Source organism: Lissotriton helveticus, chromosome 6, assembly GCF_964261635.1.
Source record: "Lissotriton helveticus chromosome 6, aLisHel1.1, whole genome shotgun sequence".
NCBI classification, from domain to species: Eukaryota; Metazoa; Chordata; class Amphibia; order Caudata; family Salamandridae; genus Lissotriton; species Lissotriton helveticus.
The window spans coordinates 1,159,737,632-1,159,763,074 of record NC_136067.1 but is presented as its reverse complement, the minus strand read 5'-3'; the positions used below and the strand labels follow the sequence as shown (position 1 = coordinate 1,159,763,074).

General features: G+C 47.8%; 1 protein-coding gene across 1 annotated transcript; it reads left to right on the top strand.

The window, feature by feature from the left end:
• Window positions 1-313: 313 nt before the first annotated feature.
• IRF2BP2 (interferon regulatory factor 2 binding protein 2) lies at window positions 314-24,221 on the top strand. The gene is made up of 2 exons (XM_078648827.1): window positions 314-983; window positions 22,571-24,221. The coding sequence occupies exons 1-2, from the start codon at window positions 461-463 to the stop codon at window positions 23,266-23,268; spliced, it is 1,221 nt and encodes a 406-aa protein (XP_078504953.1). The 5' UTR covers window positions 314-460; the 3' UTR covers window positions 23,269-24,221.
• The last annotated feature ends 1,222 nt before the right edge of the window (window positions 24,222-25,443 follow it).

The following is a 25,443-nucleotide window of genomic DNA, read 5'->3' as shown; positions in this document are numbered from 1 at the left end:
GCAGGCCTTGGCAGTGAGCCTTGTTTCAAATGGCTAACTAAGCACGCGCACATCCAAGCTGTGGAATTCTACCGTGCTCGTCTCGCTTCCGTGATGTCACGTCAATGAATGACTGCAAGGGAGGCGGTTACGTTCTAAGGAAGGCGCGTGCTCGCATTACCTCTCAAAGTGAGCGCGCACTGATATCGAAACAAGTTGGTGTTGGTGGGAACGTGAGCCTACGCCCACGCAAGCAGTTAGCTCTAAGATAGTTAAACGCGCCGTTGGACTTCAGCTTCGCTGGTGTTGATCGATACATCAACCAATCAACAGCGCCGCTTTCTCCACGTCCGTGCGCGTGATTTCACTACCAGGGAAGAGCGAGAAACCGGGATAGTGTCACAGTCGCGAGGCAGCCATCTTTTCGCGGAAGGCCATGCGTCCCACCTACCAGGGCTATTAACGCCAGAGCCGCGACCCCATGTCCTCCCAGGCGACGGGGCCCACGCCGCGGCGGCAGTCGTGCTACCTATGCGATCTGCCCCGTATGCCCTGGGCTATGCTTTGGGACTTTTCTGAGCCAGTTTGCCGCGGCTGTGTCAACTACGAGGGTGCTGACCGCGTGGAGCTGGTACTGGATACAGCGCGGCACCTGAAGCGCGCGCACGGCCAGCCGCCGACCGATCGTTGCTCGCCAGGGCTCGCGAAGCCGCTTGCCTCGGAAAGGCCGCCTCGCATTGGCCCAGAACGCCCCCTCAGCAACACCAATGGTTTCCCGAAGCCTGAGGAGCCACCAGAGGTGAACCGACAAAGTCCCGGGCCCCGCCGCCCCGCGATGGCCAGTGGCCGCCTAGACCCTGCAGGTTCCAAGGAGAAATCAGACGAGTGGATGCATAAACCCCGCACCGTGCGAGATACGCTGCTGGCGCTGCACCAGCACGGAGCACAGCCGTACCCCGAACCACGCTACCGAAGGGAACCAGGCAGCGCCGCCTCCAGAGCAGGTGAGAGGGGGATTATTTTTTATATCAGACTACATCTAAGGTGATGTCGCGTGAGTCGTTGCCGTCCAGTATTCCGAAAGTAGGTGGTACCCACAGGGGCCTATTTACAAGCCCTTGCGCCACTTTTGCGTCATTTTTAGCATGGGAAAAGTGAAGTGCGGGTGGCAGAAAGGGCTTGTAAATAAGCCCCACAGTTCGGGCGTGGGTGGCACGCTGCACCTAGTTGTTCAGAGGTCAACTCTACCCTTGAATTTGGAGCTGCTGTAGACCCATTTCTTTAACTCTGGTTGCTACAGTCCAGAAAAGACTTTGGTTTCACCTTACTACATCTAGACAGCTACAGAAGCTGGACGCGGGCGCTGCCTTGTAATTCAAAGTGCTTTTAGATTTGAATGTAAATGTTAAGTGTCATTAAGATCTAGGCCCTCATTTACAAGTTTTTGACGCAGTGCAGCGAAGTCGAAAGGGAAGGAATGCATTGTATTTATGATCTACTTTGCGTTGGTGCTGTTTTGGCTGCCTTGTACTATGGTGTCTGCAATGTAGGAATGATTGTTTTTGTGTGGTAACGCTAACAACCACTGTTACGGAGTGGAATCGTTTTGGTAATGGATTTTAAAGGGGAAGTAGTAAGTTGTCATTGTATGTAGTGGCCGTGTGTGCCTGTTAGTTGGGTAACATAGCTAAAACAAGCATTTGCAATGCAATAGGTCTCCCATTAGGAAAGTTTGAGCTATTGGTATTGTAAATGACACATTTTTTATTTATGTGTTGGTTTTGAAAATAGCGAAATTAATAGCTTTGTCATTTACAATGCCAATACTTTTAACTTTCGCAAATGTGACACCTATCGCATTTGTAATGCAATATGTGTTGTATTTACGTGACTTGGATGTATTGATATTACAAATAACAATTGCTGTGAATTTTTTGTAATAAATAATACTTAAATAAAAGTTATTGTAACTTATAATGACAATAGCTTAAACTTTTGTAAATAACTTTTGTGAAGATTATGTTCAGTGTATTTTAATGTGATGAAAATCCAAGAACCGAAGTGAAACATTAACCTCTTTTTGTGACATTTGTAATAAAGCTTGAAACATTGAGAGAACATATTTGAACCAGTTGTTGGTGAATGGTTGCACAGATTGATGCTATGGTAGCGCTGAGTGATGTTGTGGTTGCGACGAGTGATGATGTGGCGTTCAGTGATGCTGTGGTAACGCATAGTGATGTTGTGGTGCACCTGAGTGATGCTGTGGTGATGCGATAGAGTATAATTATGTGGCGTGTAACTATGTGGCACTGAGTGGTGTTTGGAGTGTATGTTGCGTTGAGCGCAGTGTAAATATGTAGCATATAACTATGTGGAACTGAGTGGTATTGTCTGGAGTGTATGTTGCATTGAGGGCAGTGTAATTATGTGGCGGGTAATTATGTGGCACTGAGTGGTATTTGGAGTTTATGTTGTATTGAGTGCAGTATAATTGTGGCACGGAGTGGTACTGTGTGGAGTTTGTGTTGCATTCAGTAGAGTGTAATTATGTGGCGTGTAGTTATGTGGCATTGAGTGGTATTTGGAGTGTATGTTGCATTGAGTGCAGTGTAATTATGTGGCGTCTAGCCTATGTAGTGTAGGATATATCGCATTATATATACTGCAGTTTAACATATGTAGCATTATAGTGATACAATAACCATACTTCTACATACATAGCTCAAATTTCACATACATCTTTCTCATATTTATGTAGCTCAAACTGAAATGTGTCTTGTAACTTTGAATATTAAATGATATTAAGGAACAGAATGATGCTCGTTTTATCAACGCCAGAAGGACACCTTTTTAAACAGTCCAGAAAAAAGTTTTTGTTATCTGAAGGTTACACACAAATCTCAAAGGCAGGCACTCTAGCCACCCAGTTATCTTATCTGCTTGTATTATGCCCTGAAACAAATTAAGGTCAGTCAGTCAGTCATAAGCTTTTATTCGATATGCAAGATATCTTATAAGCACACTTACAATACAATCATTTTCAATTACAAAAAGCATCACTTAAGAAGTCAGTATAAAAAAACACATTTTAAAAGAGATAAAAGGACATGAAGTGTCCACTGATAAATTAGCTAAAAAGAATTAAATCGCTACTGACAATCTCTTACAACGAATAAGCCAACACTGTTTTAAAAATTTTGCAATTCCACATACAATTGGGGGGGATGTGTCCGTGGTTAGGATGCGTAAAGCTGTTAAGTGGCTTCGCGTACCCATAATTCGGCAAAGAGGCTTCAACCAAGTACTCCTAGGCCTTGCATAATCCGGGCATTCAAATAGGACATGCGCAACGGACTCTAACTTGCTCGGGCAACAAGCACAATTTGGGGACTTACGGGCCGCAGAACTCCAGTTTGATACCAGGGCACCAAGCGGAAGGGTACCAACTCTAAATTTAAAATAAAGGGCACGGTCAAAGGGAAGGGTAATTAAATCCAAATAGGGCTCAAATGCCACAATGTCTTTGACTAGTAAGAAGGCGGCAGTAGACTTACAATGGTTCGAGTTTGTAATTAGATGCTCCACGGCCCATTTCCAAAAAAGGGCCTTTACAACCTCTTTCGGGGGGGCTGAACGTGATGACCAGTAGTCCCCCAAACCAGTTTTTTAGTGTCTCTTAGCCATCTTATTTTTGCCCAGCCACCCAGGCTCATTATTTCCCTCAGGCCATCGGCGTAGGATTTTAACTCTTCGCCCCTCCAAATTCGAGTCCATAAAAGGAGAGGGCGAAGCAGAGCTTGGTCTTTAATACTTTTGCAGCCTGTATCCAACAGCACTGGTACAGATGGAGTGCTCAGGGGGATTGCAATGATTGATTTCAGAAGCTTACTCTCAGCTGTCACCAGAGCATCCAAACGGCAGTGGCCCCACAGTTCTGCCCCGTACAAGGCTGATGTCACTACCTTGGTCTTGTAAATTTCAATTACCGGGGTGAGCGATCTCCTCGGTGAGGCCCGGTACTCCCTCATAAGAGCTCCTCCTACTCTCTTATGGTTAAGGACCATTTTGTCTATGGTTTGCCCAGGACATTCTATCCGTTATCCGAATTCCGAGATAATCGAATTCGGATACTTTCTCTAGGGCCACAGAGTTAAGCGTAGGTGGGCGGCCCAGTTTCCGTGGTGGATTTAAGACTAAATATTTGGTTTTGTCCACGTTTATTATTAGCCCTTTTGCAGCACAAAACTCCTGGAAGCGCGTTAACAGTTTCTGGAGGCCTTGGGGAGTCTTCGAGATCAAAAGCGTGTCATCCGCAAAAAGCAGGGTGGGGATCCGGACTCCTCCGAGACAGGGGGCGTCGGCTGGTTCTTGCTGAAGATGTTCTACCACCCCATTTACATAGTGGAAATAGGGTGGGCGCCAGGACGCAGCCCTGTCTTACACCCCTAGACACCGGTATTTTCTCAGTGACCTCTCCGTTTTTACCCCAACGGACCTGTGCAAAGGTATTCGCATGGAGGCTAATGAGGAGGGACAAGATGTAAGGGGGTAATCCCAGTTTGTAAAGTACCCTCCATAGTTCTTCCCGGGGGACTAGGTCAAAGGCAGTCTTCAGGTCTATAAAGGCCAGGTAAAGACTACCCTTGCCTAGTTCCACCACCTTCCACCCCAGAAGTGCCAACCTAAACACCTGCTCTATTGTCCCCATTCCTGCCCGAAAACCTGCCTGAAAATCCGATATGATTTTATTCTCCTCCACCCAATGGAGGATCCTTCCGAGTATAGCTTTACCAGCTATCTTTTGGGTGGAGTCTATCAAGCTTATTGGGCGGTAGTTCCCCGGGGTTTCCCTACACCCTTTTTTATAAATCGGGACCACCACTGCCCCTTTCCAAGATTCTGGCACTGCTCCTCCCATCATGATGTCGTTGAGGAGAGCAGCAATCACCCTTCCCCATTCCACTCGGAATGCCCTCATAAGGTCCCCCGGGAGGCCATCTGGGCCCGCTGCCTTGCGGGGAGCTACCCACCCTATGACCCCTTCAATTTCTAAAGGAGTGAAGAGATCATAAGCATGAGGTTCAGTTACTAGTGTGAGGTTCACCCCAGCATTCAGGTCCCCGTCTGGAGGGAGGTATAAAGCCCCAAAATGTTTTACCCAGGTTTGGGGCGGGATATTGCAGGGTCTCATAGCTGCAGCGGGTTTATTCCGTGAACCTATAAGAGTCCAGAAAGCCCTTGTGTCCCTACTTTTACTCGCTTGGAGCAGGTCTTCCCAGAACTTGTCTTCCCACTCCCTCCTAGCAGTTTTAAGGGATTTATTATAGGCCTTCCTTGCATCCTGTATCTCACTGGGGGATTTATGCTTTACTGCCTCAACTAGTTTTGCCTTATAAACCCTACATGATTGGGTATACCAACCATCATCAAGTTTTATCGATCTTTTGTTACCCGGCTTACTAGAGTGTAGGGTGAATACATTAGTCAAGGCCTCTACCAGGGAGACAAAGAGCCCACTCGCTCTACCCACCCCTTCTAAAGGGGACCCAAGGGTTGTCACTGCATGGTTTAGGAGTGATGAAATTTCCCCTACCCTTGCCTCAGAGAGGACCAATTTCGCCCATTTTATTCTTCTACCGCAGAGGGAGACTTCAGACTCATCGGGGGGTACAGGTACCGGGATTATATTTTCCTTCCCTCTAGGACGCCACCACTGGTCCATGCTTAGGGAAAGCGAGTTGTGGTCGCTTTCAGTCGCAGGGACCACCAGCATGTCCCTTACATGGGTCCATAGGTGTACGTCTATGAACAAATAATCGATCCTTGAGGTGTGTCCAGGTCTATTATACGTTGGGGCCCCCCCCCTGTCCGAATTTGTCCTCCCATTGGCTGCCCTTAAGTTAAATTCGAGACACAGGGAATATAGCTGGAGCGCCACTTCTGACCACCTCCTGATCGGAGAGATTTCCAATACAGGGATCCCCAACCTAGCATCCTCCTCGTCTTGGTCAAGGGCGACGTCCGAGCCCAATGGCTCGAAAGTACAATTCATGTCGCCTGCAACCAATGTACGCATCTTGTGGGGGGTATTTTTTAGGATGGCCTCAAGGAGAGATATTACAGGAGACTTCCTTCCACCCTTGGTCCCACGAGCATAAACATTATAGATATTTAAAACCAGTCTCCCCCTTAGGTCTGTTAAGATAATGTTCTGAATGTCCGGGCAGCCTGTAGGGAACTCCTCTACTCTGCAATCTAGAGAGGCAGCAACCCAGATAAGGAGTCCACCCAAGGGACGCCCTCTCCCTGTTTCTGAAGTTTGAGCGGTGACAGAATGAGAAGAGTATCCCACCCTATGGACCGGCACCTTGCTCCATGTCTCTTGAAAAATACACACAGAGTGCTCATCAACCCAAGCAGCAAAATCTGGTAGAGCCAGCTTTCTTGCAATCCCCGCGACATTCCAGCTGAGAACCTTGAAAGCTAGGTCCGTCACAGCTGGAATGTCTCTGGGTGCAAGAATATCCCCGTCTGTGGTCCTCGTCAAGGATATCTGAGGGGAGCAGGGGCCTTGGAGACTAACTTTTACAAACAAATTAAGGATGTTTTCTTCTTTTTCGTATGCTAGTGTTTTTTTAAATGTTGATTTTGTACAGCAGAAAGCCAAAGCTACAACCATGGGACATGTTGCGTCCTATGCAAAACTCTCCAAATAAAAATGGATAATCCATAAGTATTCCCTGAAATGGCATGATGGGAGTCACTCATGCAAATTTCTTTAACTGCATCACTTATGTTCATTCATGAAGGCGACATAACGATAACATTGTCTTAAATGTAGAAAAAGCTTTGTATAGTAAAATATAGAGGATCACAGATTTCGGAATCATGGATTTACGACTTTACTGGGTACCACACAAATGCTTTTTATTATCTGCTTCAGTTTCATGGCCTCTGATAGTTGGGGGTGGGGGGGGGTCACCACGCTCTACCCTATAAAGTGGCTTAAAAGTCATAGCTGCTTACAAAACAGGGCATATAGTGGAACTTTACATCATCTATCACTTTTAAAACAACACAGCGTTTCTTCGCTTCTGCATTCTTCTTACCTCTGTTTTTCCAACCAGTTCTTACAAGTCGATTCTCAGCACTATATTGTGAATGAGATTCTACTTGTCAGGAACTTCTGTTTGGGCTGTAAAGCAGTTAGCAGAGCTCTTTAGTACTCAGGGGTTTGGAGCAAGGCTCGGCGAGGACCAACAAGCACGCTTCATAGCTGGCCATTGTGGCGAGGTCATCCCTGCCTTAAAGCAGAGAGAGCATAGCACAGTAGAGGGTGCAGCCTTATGGCCAGAGCTGCCGACTTTTGAGCTGGGGAACCAGTTTCGAGCCTTGGCGTCTGCTTAACATCCTGTAATTCGGGGCAAATCACTTAAGCTCCCCCTGCCTACCAACAATGAATGCAACTGGTGCTCATATAATGCGCTCCAATACCTTCGTGTCGAGTTCACGCAATATAAATCTGCAACAAAAAAAACACACCTCGGGAGGTATCCTCGACCCTGACCGGATATATACATCTGCTTATTTCAGTTCCTGCTCCGAGTCTTGCTGAATCTGCAGCCCCGGCTGCTCCTGCATGCAAAGACAGTCATCGCCTAAATGCTCATGCTTACCGTGTGAGTCAGATTTTCTTTCGGTTTATCCCCTTTAGTCCTCAAAAATAACAGACATGCTCATCAGCTGGTACGACTTCCAGTGAGGCGCGGACTTCAGAGCATCTTCGACTCTTGCTGAACACGCCCTGGTAGGTACGCGACTCCCACGGCGTGGAACTCCAAGCGCGGCCAAGATTCGCAGAAAGGTTCCCGTTCATAGTCCGCCCCCTTCTGCGGGGTTTATGACGCGTCTGGAGAGGAGAGGAGCAGTGCACTGACTAGCAGACCGGCACCTTACTCAAGGAAGATAAGGAGGCTGGAGACGCGAGGACCCGACCCTCCAACCTCCGTGACAGAACTGTAAGCCCCGCTCAGGAGCGCCTCGGGGTAAGGGACACCTTCCAAAGCGTCCCCCAAGCCCGCCCTCTGATGAAAGTCATGTCCTCCTCCAGCTGAGAAACGCGCGCTCGGCGGCTGTAAACTTGAACTTCCATAGGCATCTGCTCTGCTGGCTACTCGTAAAACAAGGGACCAGTTGCTGCAGGGGCCTCTGTTCAAACTGAGACAAAAAAACTGACCAGACAGAAAAGTGACCTGCCCTTCAGAGAGAAGAGAAGTGACTGATGTAGAGCACAGAGATAATGAAAAACGAGCATGCACATCCCAAAACCGGAAGTTCGGGAGCGTCACGCCTGTTGTGGGGTGGGACTTCTGTCTTCTGCGGGAAGCCCGCGCCCACTGAGTGGCTGGCCAGAGGAGCAGTGGTGAAGCGGGGCTCTCATGCCTGAGGGAGAGCCCCGGGGAGGCTGCAGAAGGTAGGAGTGGCGGCTGAGGCCACCGATGTGGTGAGTGGGGCTTTAGTTGTACGGGCGGTACGGGAGAGGGCGGCGGTGTAGGGATGTGTGTGTGTGCGTGCAGGGGGGTGGCTGTGTGTGTGCAGGGGGGGCTGTGTGTGTGTACGCGCGCCGTTACTACATGTGAGCCAACCGAAAGCAGGGGCTGTGTGCGTGTGTAAATGTAAGCGCGTCTGGAAGCACGTCCACAGACCCCAATCGGCGCGTGCCCCGGCCTGTACCACTCGGCAGGCAAGACCATAACAATAGATCTTGCTGGCGACAGCGCTTTCGTGCTGCAACACCAGAGACCTAAAAAGGAGAGGGAAGTTAGAGAAGTATGCTTAGGGTGTCAGCCCAGATATAATAGAATTAGAGGTAGCATTTAGGGCAGATTCAGTACGTCTTAAAGAATGGAATGCAGTTTTGGAGTCAGGAAGTATGGAATTGTCTGGGCAGAACCTGCTCTTTCAATAAGTTTGCCCATGAATGTTTAGGTTTTTATGGGTCTGTAGCTGTTGGGGTCTTGATTGTCCACGTTAGGTTTATTAATAACTGGAGTATGTGTGCCTTTTTTAAGTCTTTTGGGAAACTCCTGCTGTAAAGAGTTGTTGGAATTGTATTTATATACCACTTATGAGGCACTTAAGGGCTTTACAGAAAGTAGCACGCTCCTTCAGAATCCAAGGTTAGCGGTTAATCCAGTGGTTAAATGTTGCTTACTGCGACCATCGTAGGGACACTTCCCCCTTTTTAGGTTTCGCCTGTCGAAAGCTGCGCAAGCAGCCTTTCGCGCAGGCGAAATCTTATGACCTACACTGTGTGGCTTTGTTCCGCCCTCTTTCCATTGGCTAGCTCCATAAATGGAGGCTAGCCATTGGAAGAGAGATCTGCTCGTCATTCTGCGAGCAGATTCGTGGGCGTTCCGGCGATTCTTTTTAGGCTTTTCGCTACGTCATGCGGCTATGGGCGTGTTTTCATTTATTTATTTATTTTAAGCTTTGTTTTCGTCATTTCGGAAGTGTCCTTTGCAGGGGTGGGTTGCGCGATGTCCCCCTGTCCGTGCCCGTCCCCCCTCCCGCTGTCCGTGAGCCCGTGCCCGTCCCCCCTCCCGCTGTCCGCGTGCCCGTCCCCTCTCCCGCTGTCCGTGAGCCCGTTCCCGCCCCTCCCTCTCGCCTCAATTCTGACCGGTATCGGTAACATCTAGCCCATAGTTTTCTTGTTCCGGCTCTGCAGGCAGGGGCTAGCGGGTGTCTTACCCCTCCCCGGACCCTCCATGCGCTCTTAACTAAGCAGTCAGATAAAACAGACAGGTACCCTGTTACTCCTGCTGGGGCTGGTGAACAGCGATGGTTTCTGGCCCCGTGTAGCTCACAATCTGCCATGAATTTGGCATCGCAGCGCCTGTATTACAGAGAGGAATAATGCGGGTTTGCTTATAACCAGATATGAGGATACTGCCTAGCATGGATCCGGCTGTGGTGTGCGCCAGGGGGGGGGACCTGTTCGTGTCAAGAGACAGAAGAGGGCCTTTTGTGCCAGGGCAGGGGTGGGGGGCGGACACGATGCCAGGCGAGGGAGCTGGCGCGTGCTGGGCGCCTCGGCTGGCTATTCTGGTTGTACTTTGCGGCGCCAGCAGCAGGATGAATTGTGCTCTGTGTCAGGTGCGAGGTAGTCCGTTTTGTGTCAGTGCTTTGTATAATTGTTTCGCCCTGTGCCAACAATATGCGACTGTTGTTTCGGCTCCATGCCAGGCGGGTGAATCGAGCTCTGTGCCAGGCTGTGGGCGGGTTAGTGTTGACGCCAGGCCGCTGCCTCTGCTCAGAGCTGTCTCTTCCCTGTGACGTGTCTTATCTCTTACTCGGAGTGATCCCGCCGTGATGGCTCGTGTGTCCCTGGAATGCGTGCTCTTCACTGGAGATGGACGGAACTGTTTGAACTTTGTCCAGGCGTGACCCTGGATGCTGGCAGTCAGAGGGGCGGCACGGGTGACCTGCGGGGGTAGGGGCTGGGGTCGGGTGGTTACTGTTTGCTCTAAAGCCCGGGCAGTAGCCTTAATCCTGCCCTCCCCGTCTCACCGCTCCCCGGGGTGGTTGGTGTTGCATTCTATCTGTGTTTGCTTTCCCTTCTGCCGGTTTGCACAGTGTTGACTCAGTGGGCCCTAATCAGCAGGGAGTGGGCGTCCTCCCCTGTCCAGGGGGGCTTCTGTCTGTGCTGCTCTTCCTGTCTCCACCTCTCGTTATCTCTGGGTTATTGTTTGGTGGTGAAAGCTGTTGCCCTGCTGCAGCGGAACAAACTTTGGGTGAGTGTTGACCTCTGTCTGCGCACCTATGGCACGGACAGGCACCCAATGACGCGCTTCCGCTCGTACCGCAGGAAAAGTTGGTTGCGTGGGTTTAGTCACCGAGCAAATGAAATGTGTCCTTTTGGTAAACAACCACACATAATGTTAATGTGGAGCACTTAAGGAGTCCGAGCCTCGTATTTCTCCTGGCGCTTAAATTATGCTTGCTATTGCCAGTCGGCATTACTCATGTTATCGCCCCTTGGACGATGAAAGACTGAGTTACACTCAAGGGGTTCGGACTCTTGCAGCATGCAGCTCACCGGCTGCTGTTCATCACTCATGTTTCTTGAGATGTTAAGTTGACTTATTTCGACAGCTAGAAAGAAGTCCTGGTAAATTGGGGGTGCGAGCTGGGCACTGCCGCGGAAGCTGCAGGCAGGAGCCAGTCAAGTGCTGGCATTGCCACCCCTGCGCCCAGGGGTCTGGGACCAAGGGCGGCCCTCGTGCATGGCTGTGCTTGCTTCCCTGCCCCCTCGCTGTGCTTGCTCCCCTGCCTCCTCGCCGTGCTTGCTCCCCTGCCCCCTCGCCGTGCTTGCTCCCCTGCCCCCTCGCCGTGCTTGCTCCCCTGCCCCCTCGCCGTGCTTGCTCCCCTGCCCCCTCGCCGTGCTTGCTCCCCTGCCCCCTCGCCGTGCTTGCTCCCCTGCCCCCTCGCCGTGCTTGCTCCCCTGCCCCCTCGCCGTGCTTGCTCCCCTGCCCCCTCGCCGTGCTTGCTCCCCTGCCCCCTCGCCGTGCTTGCTCCCCTGCCCCCTCGCCGTGCTTGCTCCCCTGCCCCCTCGCCGTGCTTGCTCCCCTGCCCCCTCGCCGTGCTTGCTCCCCTGCCCCCTCGCCGTGCTTGCTCCCCTGCCCCCTCGCCGTGCTTGCTCTCCTGGGTGGGTGGGTGTGTGGCTCTGGGTGGGTGGCTCTGGGTGGGTGGGTGGCTCTGGGTGTGTGTGTGTGTGTGTGTGTGGCTCTGGGTGGGTGTGTGTGTGTGTGTGTGTGGCTCTGTGGCTCTGGGTGGGTGGGTGTGTGGCTGTGGATGGGTGGGTGTGTGGCTGTGGGTGTGTGGGTGTGTGGCTGTGGGTGTGTGGCTGTGGCTGTGGGTGGGTGGCTGTGGCTGTGGGTGGGTGGCTGTGGGTGTGTGGCTGTGGGTGTGTGGCTGTGGGTGTGTGGCTGTGGGTGGGTGGCTGTGGGTGTGTGGCTGTGGGTGTGTGGCTGTGGCGGTGGGTGGCTGTGGCTCTGGGTGTGTGGCTCTGGGTGGGTGGGTGTGTGGCTGTGGGTGGGTGTGTGGCTCTGGGTGGGTGGGTGTGTGGCTCTGGGTGGGTGGGTGTGTGGCTCTGGGTGTGGGTGGGTGTGTGTGGGTGTGTGGCTCTGGGTGTGTGTGGCTCTGGGTGTGTGTGGGTGTGTGGCTCTGGGTGTGTGTGTGGCTCTGGGTGTGTGTGTGGCTCTGGGTGTGTGTGTGGCTCTGGGTGTGTGTGTGTGTGTGTGTGGCTCTGCGTGTGTGTGTGGCTCTGCGTGTGTGTGTGGCTCTGCGTGTGTTTGTGTGGCTCTGCGTGTGTTTGTGTGGCTCTGCGTGTGTTTGTGTGGCTCTGTGTGTGTGGCTCTGTGTGTGTGGCTCTGCGTGTGTGTGTGTGGCTCTGCGTGTGTGTGTGTGGCTCTGCGTGTGTGTGTGTGGCTCTGTGTGTGTGTGTGTGGCTCTGTGTGTGTGTGTGTGTGGCTCTGTGTGTGTGTGTGTGGCTCTGTGTGTGTGTGTGTGGCTCTGTGTGTGTGTGTGTGGCTCTGTGTGTGTGTGTGGCTCTGTGTGTGTGTGGCTCTGTGTGTGTGTGGCTCTGTGTGTGTGTGGCTCTGTGTGTGTGTGTGTGGCTCTGTGTGTGTGTGTGTGTGGCTCTGTGTGTGTGTGGCTCTGTGTGTGTGTGTGTGTGGCTCTGTGTGTGTGTGTGTGTGGCTCTGTGTGTGTGTGTGTGTGGCTCTGTGTGTGTGTGTGTGTGTGTGTGTGTGTGTGGCTCTGTGTGTGTGGCTCTGTGTGTGTGGCTCTGTGTGTGTGGCTCTGTGTGTGTGGCTCTGTGTGTGTGTGTGTGTGTGGCTCTGTGTGTGTGTGGCTCTGTGTGTGTGTGTGTGGCTCTGTGTGTGTGTGTGTGGCTCTGTGTGTGTGTGTGGCTCTGTGTGTGGCTCTGTGTGTGGCTCTGTGTGTGTGTGTGTGTGTGGCGCTCTGTGTGTGGCTCTGTGTGTGTGTGTGGCTCTGTGTGTGTGTGTGGCTCTGTGTGTGTGGCTCTGTGTGTGTGTGTGGCTCTGTGTGTGTGTGGCTCTGTGTGTGTGTGTGTGTGTGGCTCTGTCTGTGTGTGTGGCTCTGTGTGTGGCTCTGTCTGTGTGTGTGTGTGTGGCTCTGTGTGTGGCTCTGTCTGTGTGTGTGTGTGTGGCTCTGTCTGTGTGTGTGTGTGTGGCTCTGTCTCTGTGTGTGTGTGTGTGTGCTCTGTGTGGCTCTGTGTGTGTGTGTGTGTGGCTCTGTGTGTGTGTGGCTCTCTCTGTGTGTGTGTGTGTGTGGGTCTGTGTTTTTGTGTGGCATTTGCCAGAGATTAAACTATTGGCATTGTAAATGGCAATGCCATTTATTTATCTGTTTTCAAAACCAACACATAAATACAAATTTTGTCATTTACAATGCCAATAGCTCAAACTTTTCAAAAGGCGAAACCATTGCATTGTAAATGCTTGTTATTTGATGGATTCATTTTGTTTATAAAGCTTACTGCGATTAGTCATGGGCTATCATGAACACATTTGCATGCATTTACTCCAAATACTTTGTGATAGCTTACATTAATACCAGTTAGCTGTGATCATTAGTGGGGTTGGGTATGGGAAATCAGATGAATGGTTGGTTCTTAATGAGTGTTCTGACAGAGATGACCAAGTTCATAATAGAATGTTTTGAAGAAAAAATAAACCTCAAGATCAATTAGACAAAAGTACCCAAGAAAGTGGGTCTAGGGACCTGGGTCGCTCTGCCTCTTTTGTTTGGATTCAAAAGTCATGGGCTTTTGAAACTGTACAGAGAAAAGGGCTCTACAATCGCACTGTACAGAGAAAAGGGCTCTACAATCACATCTCACTACACTAAACTGGGAACTAAATCAATCTTTGTAGCTTCATGTTAAGTAGCTCCATTTAATTACCAGGAGCTCCTTCCTCCTCCTAAGTGTGGCCCGGCCTAGGGCAAGAAAAGTCAAGATCCAAGCGTCCTGGAAAGTCAAATATCAACTCCTGGCTTCTGTCTGAACGAAAGCCTCTAGAACTTAGGGTCCCCAAATTGACAAATATACTGCCAACACCTAAGGATTACAACCCTGGTTCTCTCATCAGGTGTGTGAGAACTTTATGAATCTCCTGTAGCGTCACAGGATCACCTGCCATAATTGCAGATTTCAGGGGTTGGAACCTCAAAACCTGACATTTACTTTCTCTGGTACACAGAAAGGGAAGTCTCTGAAGGAGGTACCACATTACGCCAATGAGGAACATCTACACCATGCCTCATTATGAAAACAAACGTAAAAGGCAATGGGGGAGGGGGCGAATTATTTTTTCACAGGCGTACATTCACAACAACTGGGCAACTAAATTGAACAGCGGGACGATCCAAGCCTGGCCAGCTTAACCTAGGGTGAGTACCTGTTCTCAAACATGAGAAATTGCATTAATTAACATATTTCAGCTGCAGAAAGCCAAATTGAAAAGGTACCTTAATAAAGCTGAATAAACAGAGGTGTATGTACTCAGTCAGAGGTGGATAATGAGGAAACGCATAGAAGATAAGAGGATGAAGAAATTCGAAAGCATGGCACATCTAAGGATAGAGCTATTATGCAGACAACCTTGAAAATGATGTGGACAACTTGAAAATGTAGCAAAGCCTACAAGAATTGAAATTCTTGGTGTTTCATGTGCACAACGTGTGGCGGTTTTTAAAGGGTTGGGAATTAAAGATCCGAGGCCACAGAAGACTAGGTGGCGATCAGCCATGAGTGGGAATGGTGGATGTGCAGCACAGGCAGGGATTTGGTACAGTTGGGCCTTGTCTGCAATTTGAATGGTAAAGTTTAGGTTACAAAGTTATTTTACCTGCGGTTCCCTTGTGGAAGGAGTAGCAAGGGAGCCAGACATGCAAAGGAAATCAAACAGAATAAATCATGAAAAAAAGAGAGTAATCATCTACTTATAAACCTATGCAAGCATGTTTGTGCCTAGAAAGCTTTTGTAATAGCTACATATTTTCTAGAGCCTTTGTGATAAGGAGAGGTTTATGATGGGTTTGGGAGTGTGCAAGTTCCTTTATATTAAGGGCAACCTTTAGACTGACCCAATTTTAATTAATCTGTGCGATTATCTTGGGCTTGAGTGATCTCTTAATGGAGGAACTGCTGAAGTTTCAAAATGCTGTGTTTTGGAAAGGATCAGCAAAGGAGTTCACAGTTTGCCTAGCCAGAATTTCCTATACTAGTCAGTAGCTACACAGTTATATTAGCACTCCTCTTGTGAATAATGTTAAATATAGGGGTATTATCATACACTCTTAATGTGGCAATAGTTTTATAGATTTGGAGCAGTTGTCCCACAGTACACTCCAGTGTCTGCCTGAGGATTTAAGTGTCAAGGATCTGACAGCATGCTCAGATTTCAAGCTATATTTTCATAATGGCTACTTGAAACACCTCTCCCATCTTGTATTGCATAAACCAGTCAACTGGCATGAACGTTAAGAATAGCTATTCATGGCACAGCTGCATCATACAGACGCAGAGGTAATGTCACCATATATTTCAAATAAAAACCACACCTCATAACTGTCCATGTTGACACTGGTATTAAGAAATCAGATCACAGCACTGTTCTGTTGGGTCATGTCCATTCCCACTTCCTGCTCGGATAACCCTAAAGATCTGCTGCCTACAATGCCTTGTACCTCAAACCGCTATATTATCCCGCCATCCCTGGTGAAGCCTGCAATATAAGGAGCAAGTGTTGACTCTCCCTGGAAATTCCACGCACCATCAGGACCATCATTCTCAAACCAATCTTCACAGGCTTCATTCAGAGAACATGGGATGTCATTCCTGAGTAAATCCACCTGATTCCCAAGCTGTAAGACTTAATTGGCTTCTACCTATTTAATGATTCATTCACCTTCTATCCTGCCCAACTTTTATCATTCCTCTTCTTACTGGACCTGCAGAACAGTCACCTGTCCTATTGTGCAGTTACAGGTTTTCACATTGAGGGCCTTATTTACTTATTTATATTTAGGTGAATGTGGGACGTGGCAGAAGTCCTATCCCTGTACTAAGCGTGCATCAATGTCAGTAGCACTCTTAACGCAGCCGACAGGACATATGCCTTTTCCCAAATCCACCAACACTAAATAAGCCCTTAATTTGATCAGATGTGCCCTTGTGATGAAACACTTGCTGAAAAATATTGTTAATAAATTAGCACACCACCCTGTCAGAGCTAGTCACCTCTTCACTACTTTCCCTTACATATAAACGCTCACATATGGGCACTGAGATGGGGCCTGAGTAATCCCTAGTGACTGAGATTACTTTAAGCATTCCATCCGTCACTTTTTTTTGTGTACCTCAGTGTGACATCCTAAGTGGGATGAGTATGCCTAGACTAGGGTCACATGCACACTGTGCCACTGGAATTAAGCTATACCTTGCTGATGAGCCATAAAAAGGGCAAAACTGGTCCTGGGTTTGCATATGTTTCAGGTCAGCAAGGGCTTGGCTGGCAGTTCAGATGGACTATTCCCATAGGGGCAGGGTCAAAACTGATATGCTCATGGCTGGATCCAAATTGGGGTGTCATGGTGGTTTGAGTAATTAACAACCTCATCATGAATAAATCACCTTGCTGCAAAAATCTGATTTTGCATCAGAAGTGTGGAGCCTGGAAGAGCACACGGCTGGGGAAAAATGCTCCCCATACCTGCTTATGTGCTCTAATGTGAGGTGTCTGAAACATAATGGTAAGGACTGGAGTGTGGTTAGCAGAAGGCTATAGTGGGGCTACCTGTAGGGCAAAGTCAATCAATTATAAACCTTGAGTGTTACGATATTGAGGTCACTGAAGGCAAACTAAGTCAGTCAGAATATATTTATTCAGCCAATACATATGACCATATATGTAGTTCATGCAATAAAACAAAAACATTTCAAATAAATAAGTTATGTCAGAACTTTAAAAACAAACCCATCATCCCCTTGAACCAATCAAATACAATTAAAAAGGCATAAAAGCTTTTAAAATGACTGTAGTTAACTAGCGTCAGTAATACTTGAATGAATAGCTATTGTCTACATTGAGGTTAAAGTGCATAGTTTCTTCTTTTTTTTTTTTTTAAACTCTTTATTGCCTTTAGAAACATAAATAGGTGGTGGTCATCGTAATCAAGGCAATTATCATTTACATGTACATCTCGGGTAATCACATAAGAGACCAAACATACTCAGTGCAAGCAGTCAGAATAGTGCATCACTATAACTTTAAGGTACAAGCGGTTCGTCAATTGGAGCAATTCGGGGGGGGGGGGGGTTCGCAAATGTTGCCCCTATATTCATTCCAACTAGACCATATTTCTATCCATTTCCGCGGGCAACCACGGGCCACATACACCGTTTTTTCTTAGAGCATACACCAATCAACATCAGTCTTCCAGTGACCCAATCTAGGAGGCCTGGTTGCCCCCCATTGCCTGGCTATGTTACGTTTGGCAATGGCAAACCCCAGTGTCACCCAAACCTTCCCTCGGGACGGTAGATCTGTGGGCTCCCAAACGTTAAGGAGGCACCTCTTTGCCTCCACTCGAAGCTCCTCCCCCCACACCTCCTGCATACAACGGACCACCCAGGCCCAATAGGTCCTAATCTGCGGGCATTCCCATAGTATATGGAAGTATGTCCCTACCTCCCCGCACCCCCTCCTACACAATCCATCTTCGCTCCGGCCCATACGCTGCAGCCTGGTTTCTGAAAAGTATGCTCTGTGCAGGATTTTCAGCTGAATCAGCTGGAGCCTTGCCGATATTGCCACCTCCTTAGGGGAGGCCAGTGCATTCCCCCATTCTTCCTCATCTATTTCCAGCCCGTCCACTTCCCACTTCCCCTTAAGGGGGAGCATGAGATCTGGGGAGTTGTTTACGATTTTATTATATGTGAGCGATATGGCATGGTCAGGAAGGTGGCCGTCTAAGAGTCTGTCCTCCAGTGGGGCGTAGTCAGGGGGCTGTGTGTTTTCGGGGATGTTTGCCTGGAGTGCGTGCCTGACCTGTAGATATCTGAAGTATTCTGTGTGGGCCAGGTCATATGTGCGCTGGAGCGAGGCGAAAGACACCACGCCCTCCGGTCCCCACAGGTCTCGTATGTGGGATATACCTATGAGGTCCCAGTTCCGGAACCCCTTGGTGCGGCTCAGCGTTCCCAGCTTCTCTGCGACCCATAGAGGAATAGCCTTCGTGAGGGTGTCTGCCAAGCCCAGCTTTCGCTGCACAATGTGCCACAGTTGTACCGAGTGTTGCATGGGTCCTTTAAGTTGGTGCCTGCCGGGCCTAGAATATAGCGCCGCCTCAAAGTCGTCGTCCCCACCCCGGTAGGAGCCAACGATCCATGCCTTACCCTGGGTCATTAACAGCACAGTATGTGCCCTGGGTGATGGCTGCGAGATGGGCAGCCCAGTAGTACTTACGGATGTCTGGGAGCGCTATGCCTCCGTCAAACCACCCCAGGGACAATTTTTGAAGGGAAATACGAGGAGTTCCAGACCACAACAGCTCTCTCTGTGTGGTCTCGATGGCCTTAAAATATGAGTGTGGGACCAAGTCCGGGTGGTTTTGTAGGGCATACAAGAATCGTGGCAGCGCCATCATTTCGAAAAGCGCCGCTTTTCCAAAGAGTGAAAGCGGGAGCTTCCGCCAGGATGTCGCGTCCCTCTCAAAAAGTTGCAGGGGTGGCAGGAGGTTTTTCTCGTATCTGGTGGTCTTTTCCTTGGAGATAAAGATCCCGAGGTATCGGAACCCCTCAGTGGCAACTGTGATCGGGCAGTTTCGCGGAGAGGCTGGGGGGGGCTGCCCTGTAGGGTGTATAATATGGATTTTCCCCAGTTGATGCTGTATCCTGAATTTCTCCCAAAACTGGCAAAGATATCCATGGCCACTATCAGGGACTTACGAGGCCTCGTTAGATAAAGGAGGATGTCATCCGCATACAGCGAAATCCTGTCCTCTCATCCGTCCGTCCAGCGTATCCCCTTCAGGGAGAGGTCCTGTCTAATCCAGACAGCCAATGGTTCCAGTGAAAGCGCAAACAATAGTGGTGAGAGGGGACACCCCTGTCGTGTTCCCCTCCCAAGCGCAAACACTTCAGAGGTGTTATTGTTGACAGAGACCTGGGCCAGGGGAGCAGAGTAGAGAAGACGCACCCACCCTATGAAGTTAGGGCCGAAGCCCAGTTTTCGGAGGACTGCCATCATATACGGCCATTCGATGGTGTCGAAGGCCATGGCAGCGTCCAGAGACACCACCACCGCATCTTCCTGGAGGGTGTGGCATCTCCCCAGCACGCCATGCAGCCTTCGGAGATTGAGCGCTATGTTGCGGTGGGGCATGAAACCAGACTGGTCTGGGTGGACCAGAGTGGGAAAGACAGGCCTCAGCCTATTTGCGAGCACCTTGGCGAGGATTTTAGGCTCCGCATTCAGCAAAGATATGGGCCTGTAAGAGGCACAGGAATCCCTTGGTTTCCCCTCTTTTGGGATAGGCACGATCGTGGCAATGCGCTGATCTCGTGGTAGAGTGCCCTTCTCCTTGCTCTCCTCGAACATTCTCTTTAAGTACGGGCTCAGGCCGCCAGGCGTCAACTTATACAGCTCTATCGGCAGGCCGTTAGGCCAGAGGGCTTTTCCCGGTTTTAGGTCCCCGATTGCCCGGCTAAGTTAGTCTACAGCTAGTGGTGCCTCTAGCTCTTCTCGCTCCGAGTCCGAGAGGGCGGGTAAACGGATGTCGCTCAGCAAGGAGATCGAGTCTTCTTCGGGCCTGTCTGAACCCCTGCTGTATACTTTTTGGTAGTGTGACTCGAATTCCTTGACTATTTCACAGGGCTCTGTAATGACGTCTCCGGACTCAGTTGTGAGTTCTCCCACAACTCTCTGGGCCTGTTGCTTTTTGTCTAGCCAAGCTAGTAATTTGCCCGCATTGTCCCCTTGGTCATATATTCTACCCTCCTTGTCTCTGGTCAGGGTCCTGGCCGCGTCCGCAGCCAGGGCTCTATACTCCGCCTCCTTGAGTTCCATCAGGTGCACTGTTTTCGGTTCACCCCCTGTTTGGGCTGCCGTCTCCAGCACAAGAAGGTCCCCCTCCACCTTAGTCATTTGTTTCTCACGTTCCTTTCGTCGGCCGGCAATGGCGGACAGGGCCTCCCCTCTTAACACAGTCTTAAAGGCCTCCCACAACACCGATGAGGAGGCTACCGTACCATCATTGTCCTCAAAATAACGGTCAATCGAGAGGGTGAGCTTTTTCCTTATTTCCTCGCAGGTACCAGGCGTTTATTGGCACGACACAGCCCCCTTGCTTGTCCCCGAATGTGAGGTGAGCCATCAACGGTGAGTGGTCCGATATGCCCCTTGCGAGGTGTGTAATTTCACGAATCGTTGTCGCGCGCATAGTTTCTTCTTAATTTGATTGCAGGAACAATCTAATTAAGGACAGCGGTACACATTTCTACAGAAGATACATTTTGCAAATAAAATAGCCCCTACCTATGAGATACAAGGTACTTTTGTTAATCGGACACAAAAAAGAGATTTAAACAAAGTGCTGAAGGCAAACTAAGTCATTCTTTTGAGAAGTTTGAGAAACCTCACTCCAGGATGGTCTCTGTGTTTCACACGGAGCTACACAGTATAAAGTGCAATAAATCATGAGATGGGCGACTCTCACAAAGTATCCTCCTCCATTGAGAACAGGTCCTATCTCTGAGGACAAGGGATACATATTGCCATTTGCATGGCATAATCCCAAATTGCTTACTTTCAGAAGACTGATCCCGCTGTCACTGCTCGGAGCTGTAAAATGTTCATCATCATCGAAGTGAATGTCTCCAAGAAACCAGGCATGTGCAAACTCCTGTCTGGAGCCATCGAAGGAGCGCGTGCAGCCCAAGTGGCGACTTGAGACAGGAAAGACAAGGGAGCGCAGTAAAACATGGTGAAGACTACCCATCTTCACTCTCTGTTTCACGATGAAGACAAAGCATTGTCATTCTTTCTTATCCATCCAAGATTTATTCTAATACAGAAAAATCTTTATTTGTTATTGGACTCTGTCAGCGGCATTAACCGTTGTTAATGGCCTGCCCTGCACTTATAGTTCTGAGTGAATGCTAATAGGAAAAAAAATCTGATTTTGATTTATTGTTTTATTCAGTCATATTGCTTTGTCCGGTATTCTTGGACCATGTGTTTAGAGCATTGGTGGCTCCGGAAGCCACTCAAAAGATTGGCTTGCTTGTGGCTCGCAGTTTCAAGATGGGTTGAGCCAGAGCCAGGCACCTGGTGTGAGCCTTCGGTGTCTTTCCCGCCTCAACTCGATGCCCCATTTTTCAGGCAATAATAGTCTTTTGGGTGCTATTATCGCACTCGATAAATGTCGAACCCTGCGGTGTCAGAATATATTGGTCGCAATAAATATCCTAATCAACCGTAATCGGAATCTAAAGTGCTGATTAGTTTTCATATTTTTTTTACTGCGGAATGCTTGCCTTATGTTATCAAGTACAAATTTACTTCTTGAATGTGTGGACTTTCTGTGGGCAAAAGTTATCTAGAGCACCCATGTATGTATTCTGAAATTTCACTTTTTAAGATCTTGTTCGGGTGTGGAAAATTGGAAGTAGTAGGGCGGTGTATTGCCGTCAATTTTTCATGTGTGAGAATAGGTTTTAATGCAGAAGTACCTGTGAGCATGCTGGGGCCTGGAGGCTCATGTTTACAAGGGAAAGGAAAAATATAAGTCCCCGTTAGTTAATAATGCTGGTTGAAACAAGCGTTACAAGCCTCGCCTTCAGGGAGCTGTCAAAAGAGAAAGTAAACGGAGGCCATAGAAACACAAGCGCGGGCCCGTCATGGGACAGACAGAAGATGTGCACGCGGGGACTGCCTTTACTGGCGGTGAAAAAAAAAGTCCACAGTGTGTCACGCTGCCAGTAAAGGGGCCAATCCCCGCATGCACATCTTTTGTCTTTTTTGTCTTTTGTCATTTTTGTCTCGTATTGATTCCAAAAGGTCCTCTGCATGGCAGAGCAGCGCATGCACTGCTTTTCGCCAGGCCGAGACCTAAAAAGCAAGTAAGAATAATTGGCTTTTGAGTCTTTGCAAACTACTCATCTCCAGGTCAACTTTACTACTATGGTGTTACATGACTTCTGTTGAACACATACATTTGTCGAATTTGAGCACAAGCTATGTATACTTCAAAAAGACTGGAAGATTTGTGTAAGAAACAACGGTTGCCTGTTTTTGCTGAAAGTGATATGGGTAGCTCCACATTTTGTAAATATTGAGTGAGGTTTGATTGACATTGGGATATTTCGAAGAAACAAGCATATTGTTGTTTGGCCTCCCCAGCAAGTGTTTCTTCAGTGTTATTGTATCAAATGGAATCTGTTTTCAAATCTCTTATGTAGTTTGTCAGTGAAGATTCTTGTAATTTTTTTCTATTTTAGGCGCTCGCGCAGGAAAGTCCCGAAAAGTGGCACCCGAACATGATGCTGGACCAGCCAAGGTAAATGGGGAAGCATTATCGTGGTTGACAGCAGACGCCTTAAAACTCCAATCCATGGCGAATGTGTCTTTCCTTCCACCACCATCCTCTGTATCTCCCCATTCCAGCCGAACCACACCACCCGAATCTACACAAAACACCCAGTCGCCGATGGCTTCCCTCATACTAGTTGCAGATAATGCTGGTGGGAACCCGACTTCCAAAGATCTAAACCAGATACGCTTCACCGCCAGGAGAAGTAGCAATAGTCCACCGCCTCCATCTATGAACCAAAGAAGGATGGGCCCCAGGGATATTCAAAGTGTGGGCGCATCTACGCATTCTGCAATGGAGCTAGTCCACCCTCCAAGCAATCCAGACTCTTCTATTCCAAACAGTTTACCATTGTGCTGCACTCTGTGTCGTGAGCGATTAGAGGACACCCATTTTGTACAGTGCCCTTCTGTACCATCTCACAAGTTCTGCTTTCCTTGCTCACGACATAGTATCAAGCAGCAAGGAGCAAGCGGAGAAGTATATTGCCCTAGTGGAGAGAAATGTCCGCTTGTGGGTTCCAGTGTTCCTTGGGCCTTCATGCAGGGCGAGATTGCTACTATCCTTGCCGGAGACGTCAAAGTAAAAAAAGAAAGAGACTCTTGACATTTTTATTGTTTCTGGACATTCTGTAGGCTAAATTAACCGAAATTGTACGAGTACTGGAAACAGAAAAATATAGACGTCATAAAATGGTATACAATTTTTGAATACATTGTTTCTATATTTTTTAAGACAAAGCTATGTACTTGCTAATTATCTTTCGTTTAATGATATTTACAAGTATGTTTCGCTTGAGAAGGTTTACCTTTCAACTTGGGCTGTGACTAAATACTTTTTAAAAAATTTTTTTACTCAACGCCACTTGGCAAACGGATATCCTTATACTGCAATTGTATGCACCTAATGACCAGCAAAATACTTCCTGACCTTTAATGTCTCAAAATTATTCCAGGCAATTAGTTACACAGTATCACTACAGTGTTACCATTTCAGTATGAATTGACAGCAATGACCCTGACAAACTAAAATGTAGTCCATTATGGCAAGTTTCTCCCAATTTTTATTTCTAATGCCACCTTTTTTGTACTGGATAAATCTTGTTTGAAGGCAATAGTTAATGCTATATGTAGTTGGCGTTCTGGCCAAAGAAAATCACTAAATGTCATGAGCAATTTTTGAAAGCGTTCTTTGAGAAATATAGCGCCTTTTTATACAAACTTACAAGTCCCATCTTCGGATTGCTCTAAGAGAAAGTTTTGTGAAATCCAAATTTGAAAGAAGTTTAAAAATGAAAAAATGCCAGATTTCTTTTTCTATGGTAAATCTGTTTAATTCTCATACTTCTCCTTAGTTTCCTTAAATCTATCAGAAAAGACCAATTCAAATGCTCTATGAAAACTCAAATTGTGTACTATTTGCAATAGAAGTTAAGCCAATACTGAAATACATCAGTGTCTAAATCGTGTGTAATTTAAAACCTCACTCTCTACTTCAGAGTTCTTATTTTTGGCATTACAGCAGTCATTAAACTGTGCTATGAGAAAATATAAATGCTACATTGTCTGCATTTTTGCTGCTCTTAAATAGCCTACTCAGGGTAATAGTTTGCTAATTGCAGCTTACCTGTCTGTGTACATTGACTTTTCAGGCTAGTTAAATGTATCTGTAGTTAGATTTAACTTAATCTTGTAAACCATACTTACAAATAAAAAAAATATATGCATAATATTCTATAAAATCTTGACCCAATTAGTAATTCATTTAATCAAAACTTCTTTCAAGTATGCAGTCAGTTTAATCTTTTTTTAAATAATTTTAAATATATAGCATATATTCAACCCTGCACTTTCTGCCAACTCCAATATTGGAAGTATTTCTCCTCCTTCTCCATTAGTGGTGCATAAGCATCATATGACTTAATGATTCTTAAAGTTATTAGCATTACCACGAGCAGGTGCAAATAGAATTGCCCCTCCCCACCAACTGCTTGTCGCTGAACAACAGCTGACCAGTTCTAAACAAAGAAATCGCCTACTGGTCATCCATCAACTTATCTATTCTAGTGGCAGTTGCTTATTTTTTCAAACTTATAAAGTAATGCAATATAGCAATCACCTTGCTCTATTTTACAAATCCTAGTTTTACTTGGTTATTGAAATGAGACTTGCATATGTTAGTGATAAGTGTTGTAACTTAGTAGGGATCCTGTAGCAGATGTTTTTAAATGATACCTCTGTCAAGATTTTTTTCCACGCCTTCACATCTGCATATATTTTTTCTACCTTTGCAGCACACTTGGATTGAACTGTGTAATCTCACTGTATTCTAAATTTGTATTAATTTAGTGTTGCGCAAACAAGACCCTGACTAGGGTATCAGAGCGCTTCACAATACAAAAGCAAGGAATTCTTAACCGTTCAGTAGATTCCTATAGATAGATACCTAGCATATAGGATGTGCAGGTAAATGTACATTCGATATAAATGACTCCTTCAATCAGTGCCTAGAGGGTCCCTAAGAGTGTACACCCAGATGCCTGCTCCATAGATTAAAAAAGGGGTCAGTCAAATATCTTTATTCGGTCGATCCTGACCATAAAAGTGTCAACTAAAAACAGGAAAAGAAATTCCTACAGATAAATGTACGTTAAAATACAGTGCAACAGGAGAAATGTTCAAATATGGATCAGGCAAAGGCAACGATGTAGAGACCAATGTTCTTGCAACATATGCCTGACAACAAAAATCACAGGAGGGTCCACTATGTCAACAGGCAAAG

Bases quoted from the DNA above. Each gene is read 5' to 3' on its own strand.
- IRF2BP2 (XM_078648827.1), top strand. From the start codon at position 461: ATGTCCTCCCAGGCGACGGGGCCCACGCCGCGGCGGCAGTCGTGCTAC. The intron at 984-22,570 runs GTGAGAGGGGGA...TTTCTATTTTAG, and splicing joins CAGCGCCGCCTCCAGAGCAG to GCGCTCGCGCAGGAAAGTCC.